Below are 21,300 nucleotides of genomic sequence, written 5' to 3' on the forward strand. Positions count from 1 at the left end.
GTGACTGGGCATGGCTCCTTCCAAATCCCCGAGGTTTAGACTACCTCTAAGGGTCCATGCACCAAGCAGGACTACTGGATAAAAACCACAGAGAGACACATTTTGCTGATTTAAGAAAGTAAGTTCTTTTCAAACCCACAACACTGTTCAATACCAAACGGGCACCCAAATGTGGCAACATGGTAAGGTGCAGACTTTCCCAAAAGCAACTTCACACTCAACACTGACAGTATTTGAACCTTCAGACCTTTCAACTCAGAAATCCCTCTCCTATGAGCTTACAAAGGAAATCAGAGCTACGGAAAACATTTACACACGAGGACACTCACTCCAGCATTACTTACAGGAGCCAGAAATGGGAAATCTGCACGTTCAACAACACAGCAGAACTAACAAGGCACCCAGAGGGGGGGGTCGTCTGCAGCTAACAACACTTATGGGGTATTTACATTACGGTTTCAATTATAGTAAAAAAAAAAAAACTGTGAGGAATACAGTTTTCTTTTCTCTTTTATGTTTTCCTCCCAATTACCACATAATTACAACAACAACAACAACAACAGAATGAGATGTGAAAGAAAAAGACTCAGAGTCCCTTAAGGATGACAAAGCCAGGCCTCCGCTGACCGCCTGCCACTCCCCAAGTATACAGCAGCTGAATCTCTCATTCTGCCAACTGGGAAAGAAAGAAAAAGACGAGGGGCCTCACAGAACCCAGGGGTAGGAGCTGGGCTCCCTCGGAAAGGCTCTCTGACCCGGGAGCAGACAGTCTGCAGATCAGAGCTAGCCCACTACAGCACAGTGGTCCAGCCCACTCTGCATGGCTCCAGGTTTTATAAGTGAGGGGCCTAGAAGGACAGGAAACCCTGGTCTTGCAAGTCCTCAGTGAGTTACACAGATAACCTCACAAGCCAGAGCACCATTTAACATAATCGTCAGTAAGCTATTTGAAAGTTTGCCTTCTCATGCATTTGCCTAAAAAGAAGATGTGTTTTGTTTTGGCTATGAATGAAAATCTAATTCTGAACACCTTGACCTCACATTCCCCTCATCTCCAAGCAAGGCTTCCCTGGATGGTTCAGGCCATGGTGACACCCAGCCAGGTCCCTTAAATGGCTGGGCCCCATTCATGGGTTCCAATCATGTGCTCTAGGTAACATCTGCCCCAGTGTAGGCAAATGCAGGCCTTATCCCTTGATCACATATGAGAGAGTAACTGTGAAGGCAAGTTGGAAATTGTTGAGTGCCACAGAAAGAACTGTTAGAAAAATGCCTGAATCTTAAGTCTGCTCAACCAGGCTGAGCCCACTAAGGGGCCCCTGAGCCCCTCTGGGACCAGCACTACACTCAAGGCTGACTCTAATTCTCATTCACTAGAGGACTCATGGAGGGGCACAGCTCCTGGAGAGGGTGTGGGGCCAGGAAAAGAACATTCTAGTTGGTGCCAACACGTGGGCAGTACCCACTCCACATCCGGCCAGTGCCAGATGCTGTGGACATGCCAGGATGGCCAAGGGCATCTAAGGCAACAGGATGCTGCCAGGGAAGTCTTCCTGGAAGAAGGGGAAGCAGAGGCTGAAGGGTGGAGAGAAGCCAGCAGAGGAGTGTGGGGAGAGGACAGCATGCTGGGGCAGAAGGTAGCCAAGGCTGAGCTGAGAGCACTGGCAGATTTCTGGAACACAGAGGAACTCAGCATTGTGGAGGATACATGACCAGAAATGAGGCTGGGAACTAAGAGGGCACAAGCCATTGATTCTAGAGCTCCCACACAGCAGTATCACAGATGTTGGGAACCCACCAGGAGCTCCTGGGGGGCCCTGCTGTAGAGAGGGTCTGGCTAAGCCCAATACCCCATGGAAGTGACCTGGAAGCCATACTAGGGACCCAAATGCTCCTGGTGGCTCCAGATGAAGCCTACACAATTTCAGGAATATCCAGGGCCACCCAGGCTAGACCTCAACCATGTCTCCTCCTCTGTCCCCTTTAGGCAGATGAGGAGAGGAAGGAGAGATTCTGGCCGTTAGAACCATTATGACTCTACCAAATGACACAGAGCATGGGGTGCAGAGACACTAACTGAAGTGATCCTTGACAACAGCTGGGCAGCCACTTGCCAGCTGCCTCTGGGCAGCCTCACTACTGCAAAGTCAGTCCTTCTTGGAGGCCTTTCAAGTACACTGGCTGATGTGAGCAGGTGTGGCAGCCCCCTCAGTGGACACAGGCCATATAACAGGGACCTACTGATGCGTTGCTCACTCACCTTTTTCTCTCTTTCAACTTAGAAGTACTAAACACTGCTAGAAGTTGCAAACTGTATTCCAGGAAGGTACATCTCCCCACCTTGAAGTTCGTCACCACAACACCTGCCCAGCTAGAACCCCCAAGGCTGATGCTGTGTGATGGGGAGGTTCTGAAGCCATGGAAAGCCCCACTCCATTAAGTCATAGGGCCTGCCTCTCCTAGGCCCCCCTAGTACCACAGACATTAGCACCAGGAGTTGGGAGAGGCTTTGTGCAGTTTCTAGAAGCACTCCTCATGGCAGGGGAGCATTCGTTCACGCCCTGCAACATGCCTGGCCCTGAGGACCAAGGAGGAAGGAAAGGTCCTCACCCTAAGCCCAGATCCCCAGGGAGCCAGGCCCATCCTCTCCTCAGTTACCCAGCCAAGTGGTCACTCCAGCACTCACAGGGCCATGAGAGAGAACAAGCCATAGTCTTCTGGGAGGAGGGCAAGGGTGACATCTGGGGCTCCTGAAACCGTGGAATCTCGGCACTGACAATACTTGTCCAGAGCGGTGCGGAGTCCCTGGGGCAGGTGGGAGAACTGTATCCCTATCTTCAAAAGCACCCTGGTCCAGTCCCAGACTATAGGAACACTCAGCAGGTGAACCTTAGTCAGATGAGCTTATAAACACACAAAGCCTAGATGACCCTGCCTGTCAGGGAAGCTCATCAAAAAAGCAATCTACCTAGCCTCTGGAACAGAAATGAAGGGAGTGGGGGAGAACAGCACAGATGAAGTTCTGTCACCTGCTTCATGGCACAGGAGAGGGAGGGCCTTTTGAGGACCCTGGAAACCCTGCCTCCACCTGGCCTGCATGCTGCTGAGCTCAGCAACGTCCAGGCAGAGGGGCTGGCAGCCCACCATAGCAAGAGGCATCCGGCTGACTAGGCAGGCATTTTCTATTCTTGCTACACACGCCCACCCTGAAGAGTGGGTGCTGGGCCTCCCTCGTGCGACACACGGGGGCCCTGTCTGCTGCACTTGGTCTCCCGACTCTTCTCTGAAAGGGTGGCTGGGCTCTTGCTCTGGTGGACAAACTCCAGAAAAGGAAGGTCAGGGGCCCTTCATTCTGGTGACACAAAGGGAAACAGCCTCAGGAGATAGACCGCAGAAAGAGTGTCCTGGTCTTGGCAGCCCCCTGAACAAGTTTCACACACTGTTACCTCTGGGATTCTCCCAGGCTAATTCCCTCTGGCAAACAAAATGGTACTTACTCTCATCCCCACTCCTGTAGGCAGGGAGGTGCCCCCCTGGGCCTATTTGGGTTGGTCAGTGCCCACTTCTGGGGGACTACAGTCTTGGTGGGCCAGCAGCTGCAAACCCCAGACCCTGGCTCAGTACAGCACAGAGTGGCTGACCACGGGGGCAAAGGGGTGGGAGGTGGGCACTACATCAGGAAAATGCATTCATGCAGAGTAGACCAAATGCTGAACAGGAAGCAAGACTTTAAAGGTTTTGGAATGGTAGATCTGTTAGCAGTGGAGAATTAAGAAACCTGTAACACCACCTCACAGGCTCGCAGCTGCCTCTGGGGGCAGGGGGTGGGGCAGCCAAGAGAAAGTAAGATATCCTCTGACCCTAGCTCCAGCGCCCTAATTTCCTGGCAGTTTGGGCAGACCACAGGAGGACTGAAGAACTGAGCAGGACAGCAATGCCATGGACCACACTTAACTGTGGACTGGCCAGATCCTCAACCTTTATACCCCAAACACACCAGAGACCCTGCCCCATCTTGACCCAGAAGAGTGCCAACAAACACACCTACTCGGTTCACAGAAGCTCCCCCCCCCCCCCAGCCTGTAAGTGCAGTCCTAAGACAAGTAGATAAACAAAAGACAGGCAAGAAGACCTCATTTCTGGCCCTTCCCAGCCCAGATATCATGGGGAGAAGGCCCCAAAGCACAAATATGAACAGGAATAAAGAGTCCAATTTTAAACTCTAGAAACCCAGCCTGCCCTCTGGTTGTGGTTACAAAGGTTGTGGTTACAAAGTGCTTCCCAGGAGAGCTGTCCCCGACACAGGTCAGCCTGGAACTCCAACCTCCACAGAAATGGGGGGCAACCAAGGAAAGTGACTGAATAGGTACCTCTGACCAACTCAGCTCCCCTAATCTAGCAGTCGGTCTGCTTTTGCTTCTCTTTCAGGGAGAGCTTGCAACCGGTTCTGGCCCAACTGGTGAGGGCAGGCAGCACTGCCTCCTCCCTGCCCCCAGCCCCAAGTCACACTCAGGCCTTTGTTCTACCTGCACACGCCGGCAGACTGAGCCCACCCCTTTCCCTGTCAGCTCTTCTCCAGCCCTCACCAGGCAGGATGGGGGTGGGGGGGTTGCTCACAGGTGCAGGGGGAGAGGCTCCTCACTTCCGCTCCGGGTGCGTAAAGCGGCTAAGGTAAGTTAACATTCCAGGTGGGCTACACAGGCAAAAGAACCCACTTTCCCGCCAGACGACACCAGGCCAGCCGGACCCACAGCTGGGGCGGGCCAGATTTTACAGTGGCCCATGGGACAAGGCAAGTGACAGCCCCAGGATAATGGGCTGTAACCCGAGGGAAGCTCAGGCACTGCAAAACCTGGGCGGCGAGGGTGGTGGAGGAGAGAAATTGAAAGGTGAGGAGGTGGAAAGGGTGAAAATAGAGGGCAGGGTGACAACGGGCCGCAGCAGATCAACTGAAAGCTCCGGGCGCCCAGCAGGTCGGCAGGGGGTCCAGAGAGGCTGCAGCAAGTGGGGGCCCCAAGAGAAAAGGAGTTGAGGGCAGGGAGGGCAAGGAAGGTAGAGCTGGCCCAGGGCAGCCCAGCGGGGGCACGGTTCCGGGGCAGCCGGCGCCAGCTGGGAGCCCGTCGCTCCGGGCGCTCACCTGGGCGTGCGCAACGCGGCGGGGTCGCGACGGTCCAGCACGCCTGGCACGCAGTTGGTGAGCTCGGTCCAGTCGGCGTGCAGCCCGCAGCTCCAACCCGTAGAGAAGCGGGAGAAGAGCCAGGTCTCGCGGCGGTTGGGTCGGTAGCAGGTGCACTTCTTCTGGCCGGGCCGGCAGTCGCAGGGCACCTCGAGGCGCACGTTCTGCACGAGGTGGCGGCCGAAGGTGGTGCCACCGGTCTTCTGGATGTGCAGGAAGACAATCACATCGTCGCCCTTCATGTCGAACCGCAGCGAGCGCTCCAGCTCGCGCACCGGGAAGTAGTACTTCTTTTCGTAGTGAGGGTCGGGTGTGGGGAAGAGGTCCAGGTCGTCAGGCGGCGCGCGGCCGCCGGGCGCGCCCAGGCTCAACCCTGGGCCCGCGTACTGGTACAGGATGAGCATGAAGCACGCTGAGCCCGCCACCACCAGCACGAACTTGCTGGCGCGCTCAACCATGGTCCTGCCGCCGGCGCGCCGCCGCCGCATGTGTCACCATCGCCGGCGGCGCGGGGCGCGGGGCCTGGGAGGGCGGGGGGCGCGGGCGCAGCTGCCTTCGCCGTCGCCGCCCGCGCTCCGGCCCGGCCCGGTTACTCGGCGCCCAGGCCGCCCGCAACGGCACGGGCCCCGGCCCTGCGCGGCGCCATGGCTGCTCTCCGCCCAGCCCCGGCTCCGGCTTCCCGGGCCCGACCTCGGGCTCGGTTCCGGCTCCGCTCCAACCCCGGCCCCGGCCCCGGCCCCGGCCCGCGCCCCCTGCGGCCCGGTGCCGGCCACTCTGCTCCGCGCAGCGCCGAGAACGCTCTGCGCCGCCCCGCGCGCCGCCGCGTCTCCGCAGTCCGCCGCCGCCCCGCCCCGCCCCGCCCCCGGCCCGCCCCCGCGGCGCCTCTTGCCGTTGTCGCCCGCTCCGATCCTCGGCTCCGCCCCCTGGAGCTCGCGGGGCCTCCGCGGGTTCTGGGATCCCGGTCTGTGGCGGTGGCTGGAATGCTCCGAGGAGGGCCGACGCCGACTGGGAACCGTTTCCTGTCCGAGAGTCTCGGGGAGCGACTAGGGAACTAGGGAACAAGGGTGCGGGCGGCCCTTCTGGGCTAGAGCGGGGCGCACAGCAACCGGCACTCCTGGCACCTGGGTCTTTCTACCCCCGGAAGTCCCGGCTGCGGGTGGAAAACCCCTTTCCGCGCTTCTCCGGAGGAAAGCCACTGACCTTGCACGCTGGGCGCTCTGGAATTCCAAATGCGAAAGGACCGGGCTGCGATTGGTGGGACCTGGGGGCAGTGGGGCCCGGGCGACGGGAAGATAAGGGAGGGCTGGGGGCGCAGAGGTCGGGGCGCGCGCCCATGATCGGTAGGCCCCTGCCCCATGGCTTTGGGACAATGACCCGGAGCTCCCCTTGGAGAGATAATGAGGTGTCCCGAAGAGGTCTTCGGCCCAGCTACAACGCGGTCTTCTTCTTTGAAAGGAATTTCAGCTAGTGTGCTTTTCCCCCCCTCCACGTTTATTATAAACCTAATGAAAAAAGTTATAAAGAGTTGAGCCAGTATTTCAAATTGTGAACGTCCACAAAAAAATTTCCAATTCGGTCTTTGGGAGGTCAGTCAGAGGGTCTGGCCCCCTGGGCCTGTGCCTGTTTTCGCTGGTGCCCTCGTGGGTGCCTCGGGCTTCCTGACCCTGTTGTGCACTGCTTGCTTACGCCTTCCTGCTTGGGCCAGGTGCCCAGCTCCTCAGCAGAAGGCCCCCCCACCTGGCCCCTGGGTTTTGGGTATGCCACATCCCAAAGTCAGGGCCCTGGCCATTGACTGTGTCGGAGGCTGTGGCACCTCCATGGAGAGGTGAAATGACCTGCCAGAATAGCACCTGGGATGGGTTCAAATGCTCCCACCACCCCCTGTTTCTTTCTTTCTGTGCGGGTCCTGAGAGCATGCCTGGGTGGGGGGATGGGAGGGGAGGGTTGATACGGGCTTCTTGTGTCCAGTATACCTCAATAAACTAAAAAACGACATCAGAAAGCCCTCTTGGAAACAAACCCAGAGAACTGGAAGCACAACAATTAGTACCCCAAAACCCGACTAAGAGGGGATCATTTTTCAAAAGGGGCTGAAGGAACATCAGCTCTGGATAGGCCTGTGCAGCACCCTGAACACAATACAGAGTCACATGGAGCTGCCGGGGGTGATGTGGGGAGTCCAGGTGTGACCCCGGGCCCCAAAGCCTCTGCCCACACTGAAGCTGCTTTAAAACTGACCCTGGCCAGGAGAGGCCAGGGGGCATTTTGGCCCGGCTTCACCAGCAATGATTCACTTTTTCCAGGTGTGGGGGCTGGCCCAGTCTTATGCCCGGAGGTGCCGGCCTCTGCCTGCAGTTACTTGACGCTTTTTTTTTTTTCCCCGTCTGAGGCCTGGGGAGTTTCCCTTCATGGGCCTGAAGGTAGCAGCCCAGACATGGAGGGCAGGACCACCCTGGGTCAAACCATTAGGCAGCCTTACCCAGATGACAGTCCTCTAACAAGTAGTAAATCATAATTGAGAATGCTCTTTATCCAGAACTACTGAGTACTAGGCACTCAATCCCATTGGCAAGCCTGTGGAGTAGACTATAATACCATTTCACAGAATAGAAAACTGAGGTTCAGAGGGGGTAAACAGAAGGTCACATGGCTGATTTGTAGTGACCAGTCACTATCTTTCTCCGGGTGCTACCTCTGCTTGACCCACAACAGCAGGGTGCATAAAGCTTGAGCAAAAGCCTGCCCATGGTCACACTCATCCCTTGAGGGCTGAGTATCTGGGCCCAGCATGGAGGCCACAGGGTGGGCCAAGCCCCTCTCTTATGATAGTCAAAATTCTGATCCTCTGCTGTCTGGCTTCAGAGTCCAGCCCTTATTCACCCCATACTTCTCTCAGCTCCCCCAGACCAGATGCCAAGGCTGATTGGGGGCAGTGAGAGGCCACTCCTCAGCTCCCAGTGACTATCTGCTGCCAGATAGGGATGTGGGTGCAGAGTTTTCAAGAGAGAGCTGAAGTTTTATTGAAAGGCCACTGAACCCATCTGTGCTTGGCCTAGGGTCCCATCTTGTGACAATCTCAGTGTCCTCAGTGGGGAAACTGAGGCCCAGGTGCTTCCATCAGGGAAGCTGTTTAACCCAGCTTTGTACTTTGCCAGGACAGCTGATAGGAAACCACCTATTTAGGCAGGAAAGCTTTTATTCCTAGAATTCTCTTAGGAGGAAGAAAGTTCTAGTTGCCTCCAGGATTTTACTCAGTTTTCCTCTTTGATTTAAGTGCTGCACTGGCACTGTGAGACCCCAAGGCTGTAGATGATTTTCTCATATCTCAAAGTCAAGTCAGATGAGCCACTGATCCTAAAAGTCAGTTGACATTTGGGAACAGGATGGAATGCAGACACTGTCTGGCTAACCCTTGCCGACTGGGGGTTTTCTCAAACCTTCTGTGTGTGTTGTTGAGCCCTCTGTGTCATCCCTGACAAATTGGCAGAAACACACACATTGAAAGGGAGTTGTGGATTCAAGTGAGGTTCCAGCACAGCCGGGACTTCAGTAGGTCCTCTTCCCTTCCTGTCTGCATTCTCTCAGTGTTTAACCAGTGGGTAGCCAAGGTTTCTTTCCCACCCTCCTAAGATTGCATGTGTGTATAGGAAGGCTAATTGTTTGTTGGAGGCAGCGCCCAGCCCTGAATATTTTCAGTGTTCAGGGAAAAGCAATTGCAGCTCTTCTGCTCTGTGACTATCTTTGTTCTCTGAATATCCTCTTGGTAAATTCTTTAATGTACGATCTCTGACTTAATGTTGAAGAAAAGGGAAAGAAACACGGCTAGTGGTAGGATGCGGTGATCAAATAAAAACAAGTCATTTTACTTCTGCTCCAGGAAAGTGTAAAGCGCGCTACGATTTCGGCTTTGGTAATGAAATGAAATTTCTTTTGAATCTAAAATAGCCTCGGAACTGAAACGCAAGCTTTCCCTCCCTACGCGCCACGCGCCACGCGCCCTTAGAATCTGAGAACCAGGAGATCAACCCTCAACGCTCCTTCCCCCCGGGCGTGCAATCCTGTGGAAGGGCGCGCGGGGGCAGCACAGCGGCCCCTGGCCGGCCCTGCGACCGGCGGCTGACATGCAAGACGGGGGGATTTTCCACACTTGATTCCCTCGTTCTCTTTCGTCCGGTCGCCCATTGTTGTTTCCGAAGGGGTGGAGGAGGGCAACCGCGCTTGTCCTCAGGGCCTCCTCCGGGGATGGCTCCGATTCCCACGGCTAGGCGGAGAGAGGGGTTTTGTTTAGGGACAAACTTTTAAAGGGGACTTTGGATCGCGGCGGACTGTGTCACTTGCTATTAGACACGCCCGAGAGGCCGGCTGTGGGCTGCTAGCGGCCTGCGCTGACCTTAGTGGCCGACTCAGGGGGATCTGGGGGCGTGCGTGCGTCAGGGCTTTGAGCCAGGCGACTCGTGGCCGCTCTGAGTTAACTTGGGCGCCCTTCTCTGTGGAAGCCCATTTTTCCTGGGGTGTCCATGCTTGCCCCTTGGTGTCCTGCCTTTCTCCCCACGCTGTACCCGCTGCCCCTGTCTCCTGGAGAGTCCTACCACCTGCCTAAGGTCTCCTCCTGGAGGAGCCCCCCTCCTTCTCACAGCAGACCTATCCTATGACGAGGCTGCCGGTCCTCCTGTAGTACCACCGGCTAGCACCTCAGGCTCTGCGAGGTACTCCGTTCCCCCTACCCCAGCCCTACTCGGAGAACTGCCCCTGTCTTCCAGGGTGGCTGTCTTGTGAGTTGAAGGACTCAGGCTTGAAGAGGCCACCAGGGCAATTGGGAGACCTGCTGCCCCTGTCTCCACTTGAGCTTCAGAAGGGCCTGGGCGGACCAGGCATTATGGAGGGGCGCCCTAGAGAAGCTGTCTCTGATTCTCTGTGCTGTCCTGAGCCCGGTGGCCCAGTTTGCCAGCGGGCAGTGGTGGAAAGGTGGAGCACAGGCAGCTCCAGCAAGATCCTGCAGGTGCCTTCTTTCCAGCTCTTCCTCACTTTGCACTCTCTTCTGTGGGATTTGAAAGCCTCCTGAAAACCCTTTTGGGAAGAAGGTGGGGGTATCCATAGATCAGGGAGAATCTGAGCAATTTAGATGGAAACAATGTAGCCCTGATCTTCCACCTGCCCCCAAGAGCAGAGATTTGGGACCTGGCTGTGGCCCTGGTGTAGCGCTTCCACAGCCCCTGCCCTGTGAGGCTAGGGTGACTGTCTACCCTGGCTGCTCACTCATGCCAGGCCTCCTGTGTGAGGAGGGACTGACCGTCGGTGGGTGCAGGGCTGTGCTTGTTGCCTAGTGTGGACTCCTTGTCCAGCAGTGGAGGCTCTGTTCTGGGTCTCCCTCCTTCTCTGGATCACGGAGCAGGGAGGGCCCCCTTCCCCCCTTCCTACTTGGGTGGATTCCTGCTATTGAGGTTATTGAGAGGGCAATGCCTGAACCAGGCAGAGGCAGGTTCTGCCAGCTAGGTGAGGTGTGCACGGGCATAATGTTATCCTGAGGGCATTGTCCTCATTCTTACACTTCGAATGTCTCTTAGAGGGAAACACCTTTAGAAATTCCAGAGCAAAGTCAAGGCTGGCAAAGCCTGTGTCACAGGGAGGGGTGGGGTGAGAAGTGAGAGGTGTGTCAGTGTAGGGTCCAACTCCCACTGGGACCGCATCCCTGATTTATGCAACTGTGTTTTCTCCCAACCCAGCTGTGGTGGTGGGTCCACCAGGGAGGGCGGTACGGGCACTTTAGAAAGATGTACTGCTAGGAATACTCCCTGGGGGCTAGTGGCCCTTTGAGGGTTAAATGGTGTAGACTGATAGGAGCCACCAGGACCCTGGGTGCTTGCTGCCTCTGCCCTCCACCCTCGCTCCCCACAGCCATGTGGGAAAGGACATGGGGTGAAGGAGATCTGCGCAGGGGCCCTGATGCCTTGCAAGGCCAAGATGGGGAGAGTCAGCACCCTCCAGGCGGCTTCATCCTTAAGTTACATGAGGGATAGCCCCTGACTCTTTCTCTGTCTCCTGCATTCTGCTGGGCACCTCGTCATTGAGGAGGCCTGCGCCAGCACCTCCTTCTCCAAAACTCATCCTCTGTGTTCTTCCTATTGGGCTGGGCGGCCCTTGTTGGAAGATAGCAGCATGCCCTCTCCTTATCTGGTTTGGCTCTTTTTAATGCAATTCATGTTGACGGTTAGAAAAGATTTGCCATCCTGATAGATGAAAGTTGGCATGACAAGTCAGTTGATTTCTCTGACAGAAGCTGCTTTCCTGGGCAGAGCCACATGGCCTTTGATGGGGTCAGGGCCCTGAGCCTGTGCACAGAAGCAGGGGGTACTGGAAGCTTCCTGGAGAGGGCCCAGGTTTCAGAGAGGCCACTTGGGCGGCCCACCTGCCCCGGTGGCACTGTGGGGAGGGGGCTGTCTGTCCTGGAAACCGGGCCTTGGACAGCGCTGTCCCTCTGTCCCCAGGTGCCAGCTGCTGTGAATCTGGCTGGCCATGGCACTTTCTCCCATCTGTGCACTGACCACCTTTCTTTGTGTTCCTGCCATTCATTTCTCTCTCTCCCTCTTTTTATCCTCTCCTTTAATGGGGAGCTTGTTGTGGGAATTAGACACAGGCCCAGCCAGGCTCTGGTCAGGTCACTCTCTAAGGTCACAGAGCCAGCCGTGAGAGGAGGCATGAATGGAGGGTGAAGAGAGGCCTCTTCCTCCAGCGCTGAGGCCTGCCAGGCCTGGAGAGGCTACGCCTGTGGTGAGGGGGACTGGGGAAGAGGGCCTGCAGTGTGGAGCCTGCCATCCATGTCCTGGTCCCCCCCGGGATCTAGTGAGGGCCTCTGGGAGGTGTGTGGCTCCTGACTTTGGCTTTGGGGGTCACTGGGGATTGGGACCCATCTCCCCCCACCCCCTTAGCTGGCTGATCGCTAGAGGCTCACCTGGGCTAGGGCCCAAAGGAGGAGAATCTTGGCCTCAGCAGTATAAAAACAGAATCAAGGGGAGCTGTTAGGAGCAAGGGGTATTGTGTTCACACACCAGCCCTGTCTACCCAGCTGTGTGGTCCAGGGCAAATTACTTAGCCTCTCTGAGCCTCTAATTCCTCATGCATAAAAAGGAGGATAAGAGTAGGACCTACTTTTTGGGGTTGTAAGGACAAGTGAGGCAACTTATATAAAGATCTAAAGATACTGCTGACCTGTGGTAAGCACTGCTAACAGTGTATTAGTGTATTAAATACCAGCTGTGCAGATCCTCCAGTGGGTAAGGCCCTATGCTGGTCTCCTCTGCACTATCATTTATTTGGTTCTCTCAGCATCATTAGCCCGTTTCACAGATGGGGAAGCTGAGGCTGAGCAGATATAAGAGGCTTGTCAAGGTTACACTGTCCCCTGCCTGGCAAGAGTCTTGGCTGTCCCACTTCTGGGCTGCTCAGTTCTTGGGGACCTGAGAACCAGGTTCTCTCTGGTTCCTCCAGGCTGGCCTGACTCTCCTTGGTCTGGCCGGGTTTGGGGCTTCTGTGTTCCTACCTGGGACCCTTCTGCTTGTGTCCCTAAGACACTGGTTCCCCTCACACAGCCTTCATCACTGCCTTAAGGGGACAACAGTTCTTGAAATATGTTAATACATGCATCTCATTTGCATCTCTTGGTCCTGACTTTTCCCTCTTCTGCTGGCGGTATCCTTTCTGCCTCGGGTGGTTTGGGCTTGCAAGAGTGAATATTAGTTTCAGAATTCCACATTGAAGCTTTCTGAGTTTGCACCTGGCCAGTAGGCTTGAAAGGCAGACTTTGTTGAGAGACAAGGATTTTCTAAATCTTTTATCTTTTAGCATTTTCAAGACGGGAGTGGGTATGCTTGAATGTAGAGATGTATGTAGGGGCCTATTCCTTCCGGAACTGCTGGGTGTATTCTGCTATGCAGGGCTGCCTGCGCCAACAGGGGGAAGCCCAAGGAGGATAAAATACGGTGGGCTGTGTGCTCAGGAGGACGCATGGGCTTTTTCTTTTCCTAAGCAGCCTTGGGTTTTTGTGGCTGAAATAGGGCCGAGAGGATCCTGATGCCTCCAGTGGGGATGTGGAAACTGACTGAGACCTGGGCTGAGCAGGGTGGCCTCTGGGGGCAGGCTGTTCCTGGGATGGCCAGGAATGGGGCCTGCAGCAAGGCCTCTGCCCATGCTTGCCCAGGAGGCTCGACCAGCCTCCCCACATTGGTCGGTGGCTGACATGCCCAGCCGCTAGCTTGCAGCCTGCGAATCTCGCCTGCCCTCTTGTTCTGGGTTCTTTAAGAATTTTGAATTCTGAAAGACCAAATGTTTATTTGAGCCATGCAAATAGAGAGGAGGCTGTCTGAAGAGAGGGTTTGAGGATCACACTTAGTTAGAGACTTAGTTAGGTACTTACAGAATTTACTTTGAAATGCCCTAATGGCAGGTGCCTGGGTGGCTCAGTCATTTAATAGTCTGACTTTGACTCAGGTCATGATCCCAGGATCCTGTGACTGGGTCCCGAATCAGGCTCCCTGCTCAGTGGAGCGTCTGTTTCTCCATCTCCCTCTGTCCCTCTCCCCTTCTTTGTTCTCTCTCTCTCTCTCTCTCAAATAAATGAATAAAATCTTTTAAAAAGTGCCTTAGGGGTGAAGAGGTGCATATGTGACATGATGGACACGGACTGCTAGCTGTAGATGCCGGGAAGGGCAGGTGCAGGTTCGTTGTGCCACTCTCTCTACTCCTGTGTGCATTTGAACTTTTCATAAACAAAAGCTAAGAAATGAAGGCTTATCAGTCATTAGATTGGAAGGGAATAACTGGATGGCAAAATCAGGTTTTGTCTTTTGCACATTGGCTCTCAGGCCAACCAGAGCAGATGGAGAAATAAAAAACAATATCTCTGTTTCTGGACTGGGCAAGGTGGTAGAGATGCATTTCTCCATGCTCCTCCCTTCTGAGTATGGCTACAGACCTTGGAAATGGCACAAGAGAAAAGCAAAGGAGGATTCTGGAAGTTGGAGGAGGAAGGCAAGCTGGTTTGAGACTGTGGCAGGACTACTCATGAACCCTCCTGACAGAAGAAGGGACCCTGGCCTGGTGTTCCCCAGCCCTCAAGCTAGCAATGTAGAGAGGCCTGGCAGGTTCACTCTTCCCCTGGCAGTGATGCCAAAAATAGGTGAGCAAGAAAGCTCAGCCAGGAGGTCCGATGACAATAAGTGGCCAGGGGAAGAGCCCTCTGTCCCTCCTGGGCCTAACACTCCCCTCTTGCCCCAGAAACAGTGGTACCAGCAAGGGGTACTCTACTTCCACTACTGCCCAGCCTGGGAAGTCCCTTCATCCCTATGGGATGGAGAATCCTTCCACAACCAAGAAGCATCAGTTGGCTGGGCCTGAGGCAAACTCATCTGTCCCTTAAGAACCAGCAGGGACTAGCGGGAATCCCAGCAACACTAGGCCAACCAAGCAGACAAAAATAGTGCTATAAGTTCTGAAAATTATATTCCATTGGAAACACAGACCACAAAAGTAGGCCAGGACCTGCATGCTGAACCTAAACTGGCAACTGACTGCTAAAATTAAATGTTTAACTGAACACTGTGTCTCCAAACATAATAGTGAAGGATACAATAGAAAATCACGCATTATAGAAAGAACCAGGAAGATTACCACTTGAATATGAGAAGAAAATTAATTAATGCCAAACAGAGATGAATCAGATGTTGGAATTATCCGTCAAGGGTTTTATTATTTAATTTATTCTATTCTATTTTATTTTTATTTCTTAAGATTTATCTATTTGACAGAGAGGAGAGGAGAGGGGCAGCGGGAGAGGGAGAGAGAAAATCTCAAGCAGACTCCATGCTCAACATGGAGTCTGATGGAGGGCTTGATCTCATGGCCCTGAGATTATGACCTGAGCTGAAATCAAGGGTTGATTGCTTAGCCTCTGGAGCCCCCCAACATGTGCCCCTCTGGCAAGGTTTTTAAAGGTGTGATAATAAAAATGCTTCTACAAGTAATAACAGATTCTCTTGAAACAAATTTTAAAAATAGAAAATCTTGGAAAATAGAAGTAATAAAAACCTTACCTGAAAAATACAATAATGGAAATTTGAAAAAGCCCGTTGAATGGGCTCAATAGAAGAGTGGGGATGACAAAGAATAGAAAATCCATGAACTTCACAGCAGGACAACAGAATTGACCCAATCTGAACCATAGGAAGAAAAATCAACTGAAAACAAAAACAAAAACACAAAATCAAAATCAAAATCAAAGCCTCAGAGACCTGTGGAATGATAACAAAAGATCCAACATGTGTGTCATATAACGCTGGAGTCCAGCTGGAGAGAGGAACGGAAAGAGTATTTGGAGAAATAATGGGTGAAACAGACTGTATTTGGCAAAATGCATAAACCTACACATTCAAGAAACTGAGTGAACTCCAATTATGATAATACCATAGAAATTTATGTGACACATCATAATTAAACTTGTGAAAATGAAAGACAAAGAAAAACTTTTAGAAAAAAAAGATTTTATTTATTTATTTGAGAGCACATGAGAGAGAGAGAGCACGAGAATGGAGGGAAGGGCAGAAGGAGAAGGAGACTCCCCCTGAGCAGAGAGCCCAATGTGGGACTTGATCCCAGGACTTGGGGATCATAAACTGAGCCAAAGGCAGGCAGATGCTTAACTGACTGAGCCACCCAGGTGCCCAACAAAGAAAAACTTCTTAATGGCAGTTAAAGGGAATCTTGTCTTCAACCTTGTCTTATTTTCCTTTGCTTCTTTCTGAGATTTGTCTTTTAAAAATATTTCGCCTTATCAGAGAGAGACAAACCAAGAAACAGATTCTTAACTGTAGAGAACACACTGATGGCTACTAGAGGGGAGGTGGCTGGGGGAGATGGATGAAATAGTTGATGGGGATTAAGGAGCGCACAGCATGTAGTATGGAAATGTTGAATCACTGTCTCATTCACCTGAAACTAATACTACACTGTTAACTATACTAAATTTAAAAAAAAAACAAAAAAACCTTAATAAAAAGTCCTCATTTTGGTGGGTCTCTTGATTTTAAAAACATTATTTCCAAGTTATGTAAATACAAGGTGACTAAGAAAATTAAGCATGTTATTCAATAAAAAGGATAAAAATTACTGCAATTCCATACAGACATACAGATGGCCAATGGACACATAAAAACATGCTCAACATCACTAGTCATCAGGGAAATGTAAGTCAAACCATAATGAGATATCACCTCACATCTGTCAGAATGGCTACTATCACAAAGACAAGAAATAAAAAGTGTTGGTGAGGATGTGTAGAAAAGGGAATGCTTGTGCTCTGTTGGTGGGAATGTAAGTTGGTGCAACCATTATGGAAAACAGTATGGAGATTCCTCAAAAAACTAAAAATAGAAATGCCATATGATATAGTGATTCTACTACATTACTGTAATTACCCAAAGAAAATAAAAGCGCTAATTTGAAAAGATATATGCACCGTTTTTTGTGCATTTATGTTTATTGCCACATTATTTACAATAACTGAGATATGGAAACAGCCCAAATGTCCATTGACTGGTGAGTGGATGAAAAAGTGTTATAAATATACAATGGGATATTACTCACACATAAAGAAGAATGAGATTTTGCCAATTGCGGCTACATGAATATTGGGTATTATGCTAAGTGAGACAAATCAGGCAGAGAAAGGCAAATACCATATGATTTCACTTACATGTGGAATCTAAAAAAACCCAAACAAACAGACTCATGAATACAGAGAACAAACTGGTGGTTGGTAGATGTGAGGAGTGGGGGGATAGGTGAAATAGGTAAAGGGGATTAAGAAATATAAACTTCCAGTTAAAAAAATTATTACAACTCCACCACCAAGAAGACACTATCACTAATATTCTGATATTTGTATTTCCAAATCTTTTTCTATGTATATAAATGCATATGAACAAACATTTTAGTTAAAAGGAATCACAGAATACATATCACCCTATAATCTACTTTTTCCATTTTATTTTATTTTTTTAAAAATATTTTATTTATTTATTTGACAGAGAGAGAGAGAGATCACAAGTAGGCAGAGGCAGGCAGAGAGAGAGGTGGAAGCAGGCTCCCTGCCGAGCAGAGAGTCTGATGTGGGGCTTGATCCCAGGACTCTGGGATCATGACTTGAGTCGAAGGCAGAGGCTTTAACCCACTGAGCCACCCAGGCGCCCCAACTTTTTCCATTTTAAAACATGTTATGAACACCTTTACTTGTCAAGAAATGGACAAGGATATCGTTATTCTATACAGAATTCCATGGTCAAGAAATGGACGAGTGTATCATTACTCTATACAGAATTTCATTGGGTGAAGATGCCATAATTTAAATAACCCAAAATGTTGAAAATTTAGGTTATTCTGTTAGTAATACTGTGATAAACATTCGTGTATGTATATCTTTGTGCGCTCATCTGATTATTGCAGTAGGGTAAAATAAGAAATTTTGGATTTTGGAATCAAAGTGTATGTGTGGTTCAAATCTTTTGTTAAATATTGTTAAGTTGTCCTTCAAAAACTTTCACCAATGAATAGATCTGGTAGCACTGTATGAGAATACTAGTTTCTAGTAATATCAGGTCCCTGACTCCCCTTCTTGTTCCAGACAGGACAGTTTCCCTATTGATACTCTGAGTATGCCTAGCATGTTCTCCTGTCAGGAGTCTTTGACTTGTTGATCTGTCTGCCAGAAATAATTTTTCCCAGACATCCGAAAGGCCTTCATTTTCTTTAGGTCTCTGCTCAGATAACATTTGGTTATAATTGCCTTCCCTGTTCCTCTTATCTAAAAGAGACATCCCCTCTTCCCCATTATTTCCTAGCTCCCTTTCTTTTATCTTCTTCCTCTCTTACACTTACTATCTTGTCTTTCCCACAGTAGCTCTTAATATCCTAAGGGCAGAGACTGTCAATTCATTGCTGGATTCCAACTCCCAGGGATGTATACAGATCCTGCATGTAGAAAATGTTGAACAGATATTTATTGAATGAAGGACAAATATTATTTTAAAATTATAGTAAGTCAGTAGGAGAAAAATGGTATTTCACTTGTTTCAATTAGTATGTATTCAATTACTAATTAAAATGAATTGGGATTTTTGCTATTTATTTTCTTCTTTTGCAAATAACTCCTTTGTTTCCTTTGTTTCTTTTTCTTTTTCTTTTTTTTTTTTAAAGATTTTATTTATTTATTTGACACAGAGAGAGATCACAAGTAGGCAGAGAGGCCACAAGTAGGCAAAGAGGCAGGCAGAGAGAGAGGGAGAAGCAGTCTCCCTGCTGAGCAGAGAGCCCAATGTGGGGCTTGATCCCAGGACCCTGAGATCATGACCTGAGCCGAAGGCAGAGGCTTTAACCCACTGAGCCACCCAGGCACCCCTTAGTTTATTTTTCTATTGAGGTGTTTATCTATTTTATTTTTACTGGTTCTTTAAATACTAATAGTAACCTCCTATATATCATAGACCTTAGAAATAATTTCTCACAGATTTTCCTTTATTTCTTGATTCAGATTTTTTGTTATATAGAAGTTCTAATTTCGTATTTAGTCAAATCCATCCATTTTGTTTTATGTTTTCTTATCTTGGTATTGTGTTTAGATCATCTTTCCATACCACTGGAATATATAACAGTCATCTTAAATAAATTCTTTTGGCACTTTCATTATATCTTTTCAGTATTTAAATTTTAAATCCATCTAGAATTTATATTATTGTGCTAGATGAGTCAGAAGATAATTTTTAAAAAGTATGTGTCAATTTTCTCCATAATTTTTGTTGAGTAATTCATCTTAACAGTGAGAACAAGTTTAAAGGAACCTACTGAGAACTAAGGTTATAAAGAAACTTAGGGGTACCTGGTTGGTTAAGCGACTGCCTTCAGCTCAGGTCATGATCCTGGAGTCCCGGGATGGAGTCCCACATCGGGTTCCCAGCTCCACAGGGAGTCTGCTTCTCCCTCTGACCTTCTCCTCACTCATGCTCTCTCTCATTGTATATCTCTCAAATAAATAAATTTTTTAAAAAAAGAAACTTAAATGTTTCTTAAAAGTTTCAGAAAGTGGAAGAAGCCCATAACAACTTCCATCCCTGGTGCAGCAGGGAAATGGGGAGAAATGTTTTAAATAAGAGTAAGGAGGAAACAGCCAGATACATAGAAACAGAAAAGAGCAATTAATAGAAAATAGAAGACAAATAAATGGGATAAAAACAGAATACCACTTGGTCTGACAGAGTGGATTAGAATCCTGAGAAATCCAATAATAGCAGTCTGCACCCTTTTACTAACTAAAGCTGCACTGAAGCCCCACTATAGCTCCACCCTTCACAATAGTGACCTGGCAGCAGGGGGAAGTTCCTTTACTGGGAAGTAAATATCACTAATGTTGATCTCAATGATTGTTTTACAAAGTCTAGTATACCAAAATCCAAACCAAACTAAAGCAAAAAAACTGATGATGTATACAGAGAAACAACCCATGGTCAAGAGAAGAAGAAATCAATAGAAACAGACCCAGAGATGGCCCAGATATTGGAATTATCAGAAAGGGATTTTAATATAGCTATGATACATCTAATAAGGGATCTACCAGGAAAGATAGTTTGTGCACACATAGGGGGAATTTCAACAGAGGTATGGGAACAATATTGAAGAACCAAATGGAAATTCTAGAAATAAAAACTACTTTATAAAAAATGCAAGATTTATTGGCTTAGCTTATGAACAGTAATAAAATAATTAGTGAACTTGAGGATTAAGGTTAAAAGGTTAAGAGAAAATCTTCAAACTGAAATACAAAGAGAAAGGAATATAAAAAAACAGAAGAGAGTATCCAAGACTTGTATCAATACCAAATGGTCCAGTATATATGTAAGTGGAGCATCATAAGGAGAGATGCTAGAAATTGAAGAAGAAATATTTAGCATAGATAGTAGAGAATTTAACAACATTGATGAAAGTCATCAACCCAGTGAGGCAAGAATCTCAGTGAATCTCAAGCAGTGTAAACACAAATAAAACCGTACTTTGACATGTCATAGGCAAGCTTCTGAAACCCAAGATAAAGATTAAACCTTAATGGTATGCCTCAGCAGCTCAGTTGGTTAAGCATTTGCCTTCAGCTCAGGTCCTGATCCCAGGGTCCTGGGATCAAACCCCACATTGGGATCCCTGTTCAGTGGGGAACCTGCTTCTCCCTCTCCCCACCACCACTCATGTTCTCTCTCTCTCAAATAAATAAATAAAATCTAAAAAAGATTAAACCTTAATAGGAGAAAGAAAGACATTCTATACAGAGGAACAAGGAATGAAAAGAATTTACTCTGACTTTTCAATGGAGGGCAGATGACAGTAGAAGAACACAAATCTTGCAATAAAAACAAACACGAAAATAAAAAACCTTTCCACTCCAGGTCATACAGACATTAAAGTGATAATGAGGGACATTATGAGCCCATGTTAATAAACTCAAAACTTAGATGAAATAGACAAATTCCTTGAAAGTTGTAAATTCCTAAAACTCACACAAGAATAGAAAGTCTAAACCACCCTATGTCTATCAAAGATATTGAACTTACAATTAAAAGCCTTTCTACAACGAAAACTCCAGGCCCAATGGCTTCTCTAGGAAATCAATCACACATTTAAGTAAGAACTAATACCAATTTGACAAAACTCTTTGAGAAAACAGAGGAGGGGATACTTTTCAACTCATTTTATGAGGCCAGGGGACAGCCCTGATTCCAAAATGTGACAAGAAAATTATAAACTAGTTAGGGATTAATAACCCTCCTAGCCACATATGCAAAATTTCTTAACAAAATATTAACAATTGAATTCAGTAATACACAAAACATACAGAATAATACAAAGTGGGATTTATCCCAGAGAGAAAAGTTCATCTACTATTCCAAAATGAAATTTACCACCATAAGGCAAGGAATAAAGAAAACTAAACCAAGGAGAAAAAAAATCTCATTATCTCAATAAGTGCAGAAAAAGCATTTGATAAAATTCAACACATATTCATGATTAAAAAAAATTCATCCAGAAATAGAAGG

The 21,300-nt window shown here is 49.2% G+C and overlaps 1 protein-coding gene across 1 annotated transcript in view; it reads right to left on the reverse strand.

The window, feature by feature from the left end:
- The window catches only part of HS6ST1 (heparan sulfate 6-O-sulfotransferase 1), a 44,012-nt gene extending 38,030 nt beyond the window's left edge, over positions 1-5,982 (reverse strand). Inside the window, exon 1 of the mRNA XM_059166541.1 lies at positions 5,138-5,982. Within this exon, the coding sequence (XP_059022524.1) occupies positions 5,138-5,664 (527 nt within the window). The 5' untranslated portion in view covers positions 5,665-5,982. The remainder of the gene's footprint in view (positions 1-5,137) is intronic.
- Positions 5,983-21,300: the final 15,318 nt, after the last annotated feature.

Source organism: Mustela lutreola, chromosome 3 (genome assembly GCF_030435805.1).
Source record: "Mustela lutreola isolate mMusLut2 chromosome 3, mMusLut2.pri, whole genome shotgun sequence".
Classification (NCBI taxonomy): domain Eukaryota; kingdom Metazoa; phylum Chordata; class Mammalia; order Carnivora; family Mustelidae; genus Mustela; species Mustela lutreola.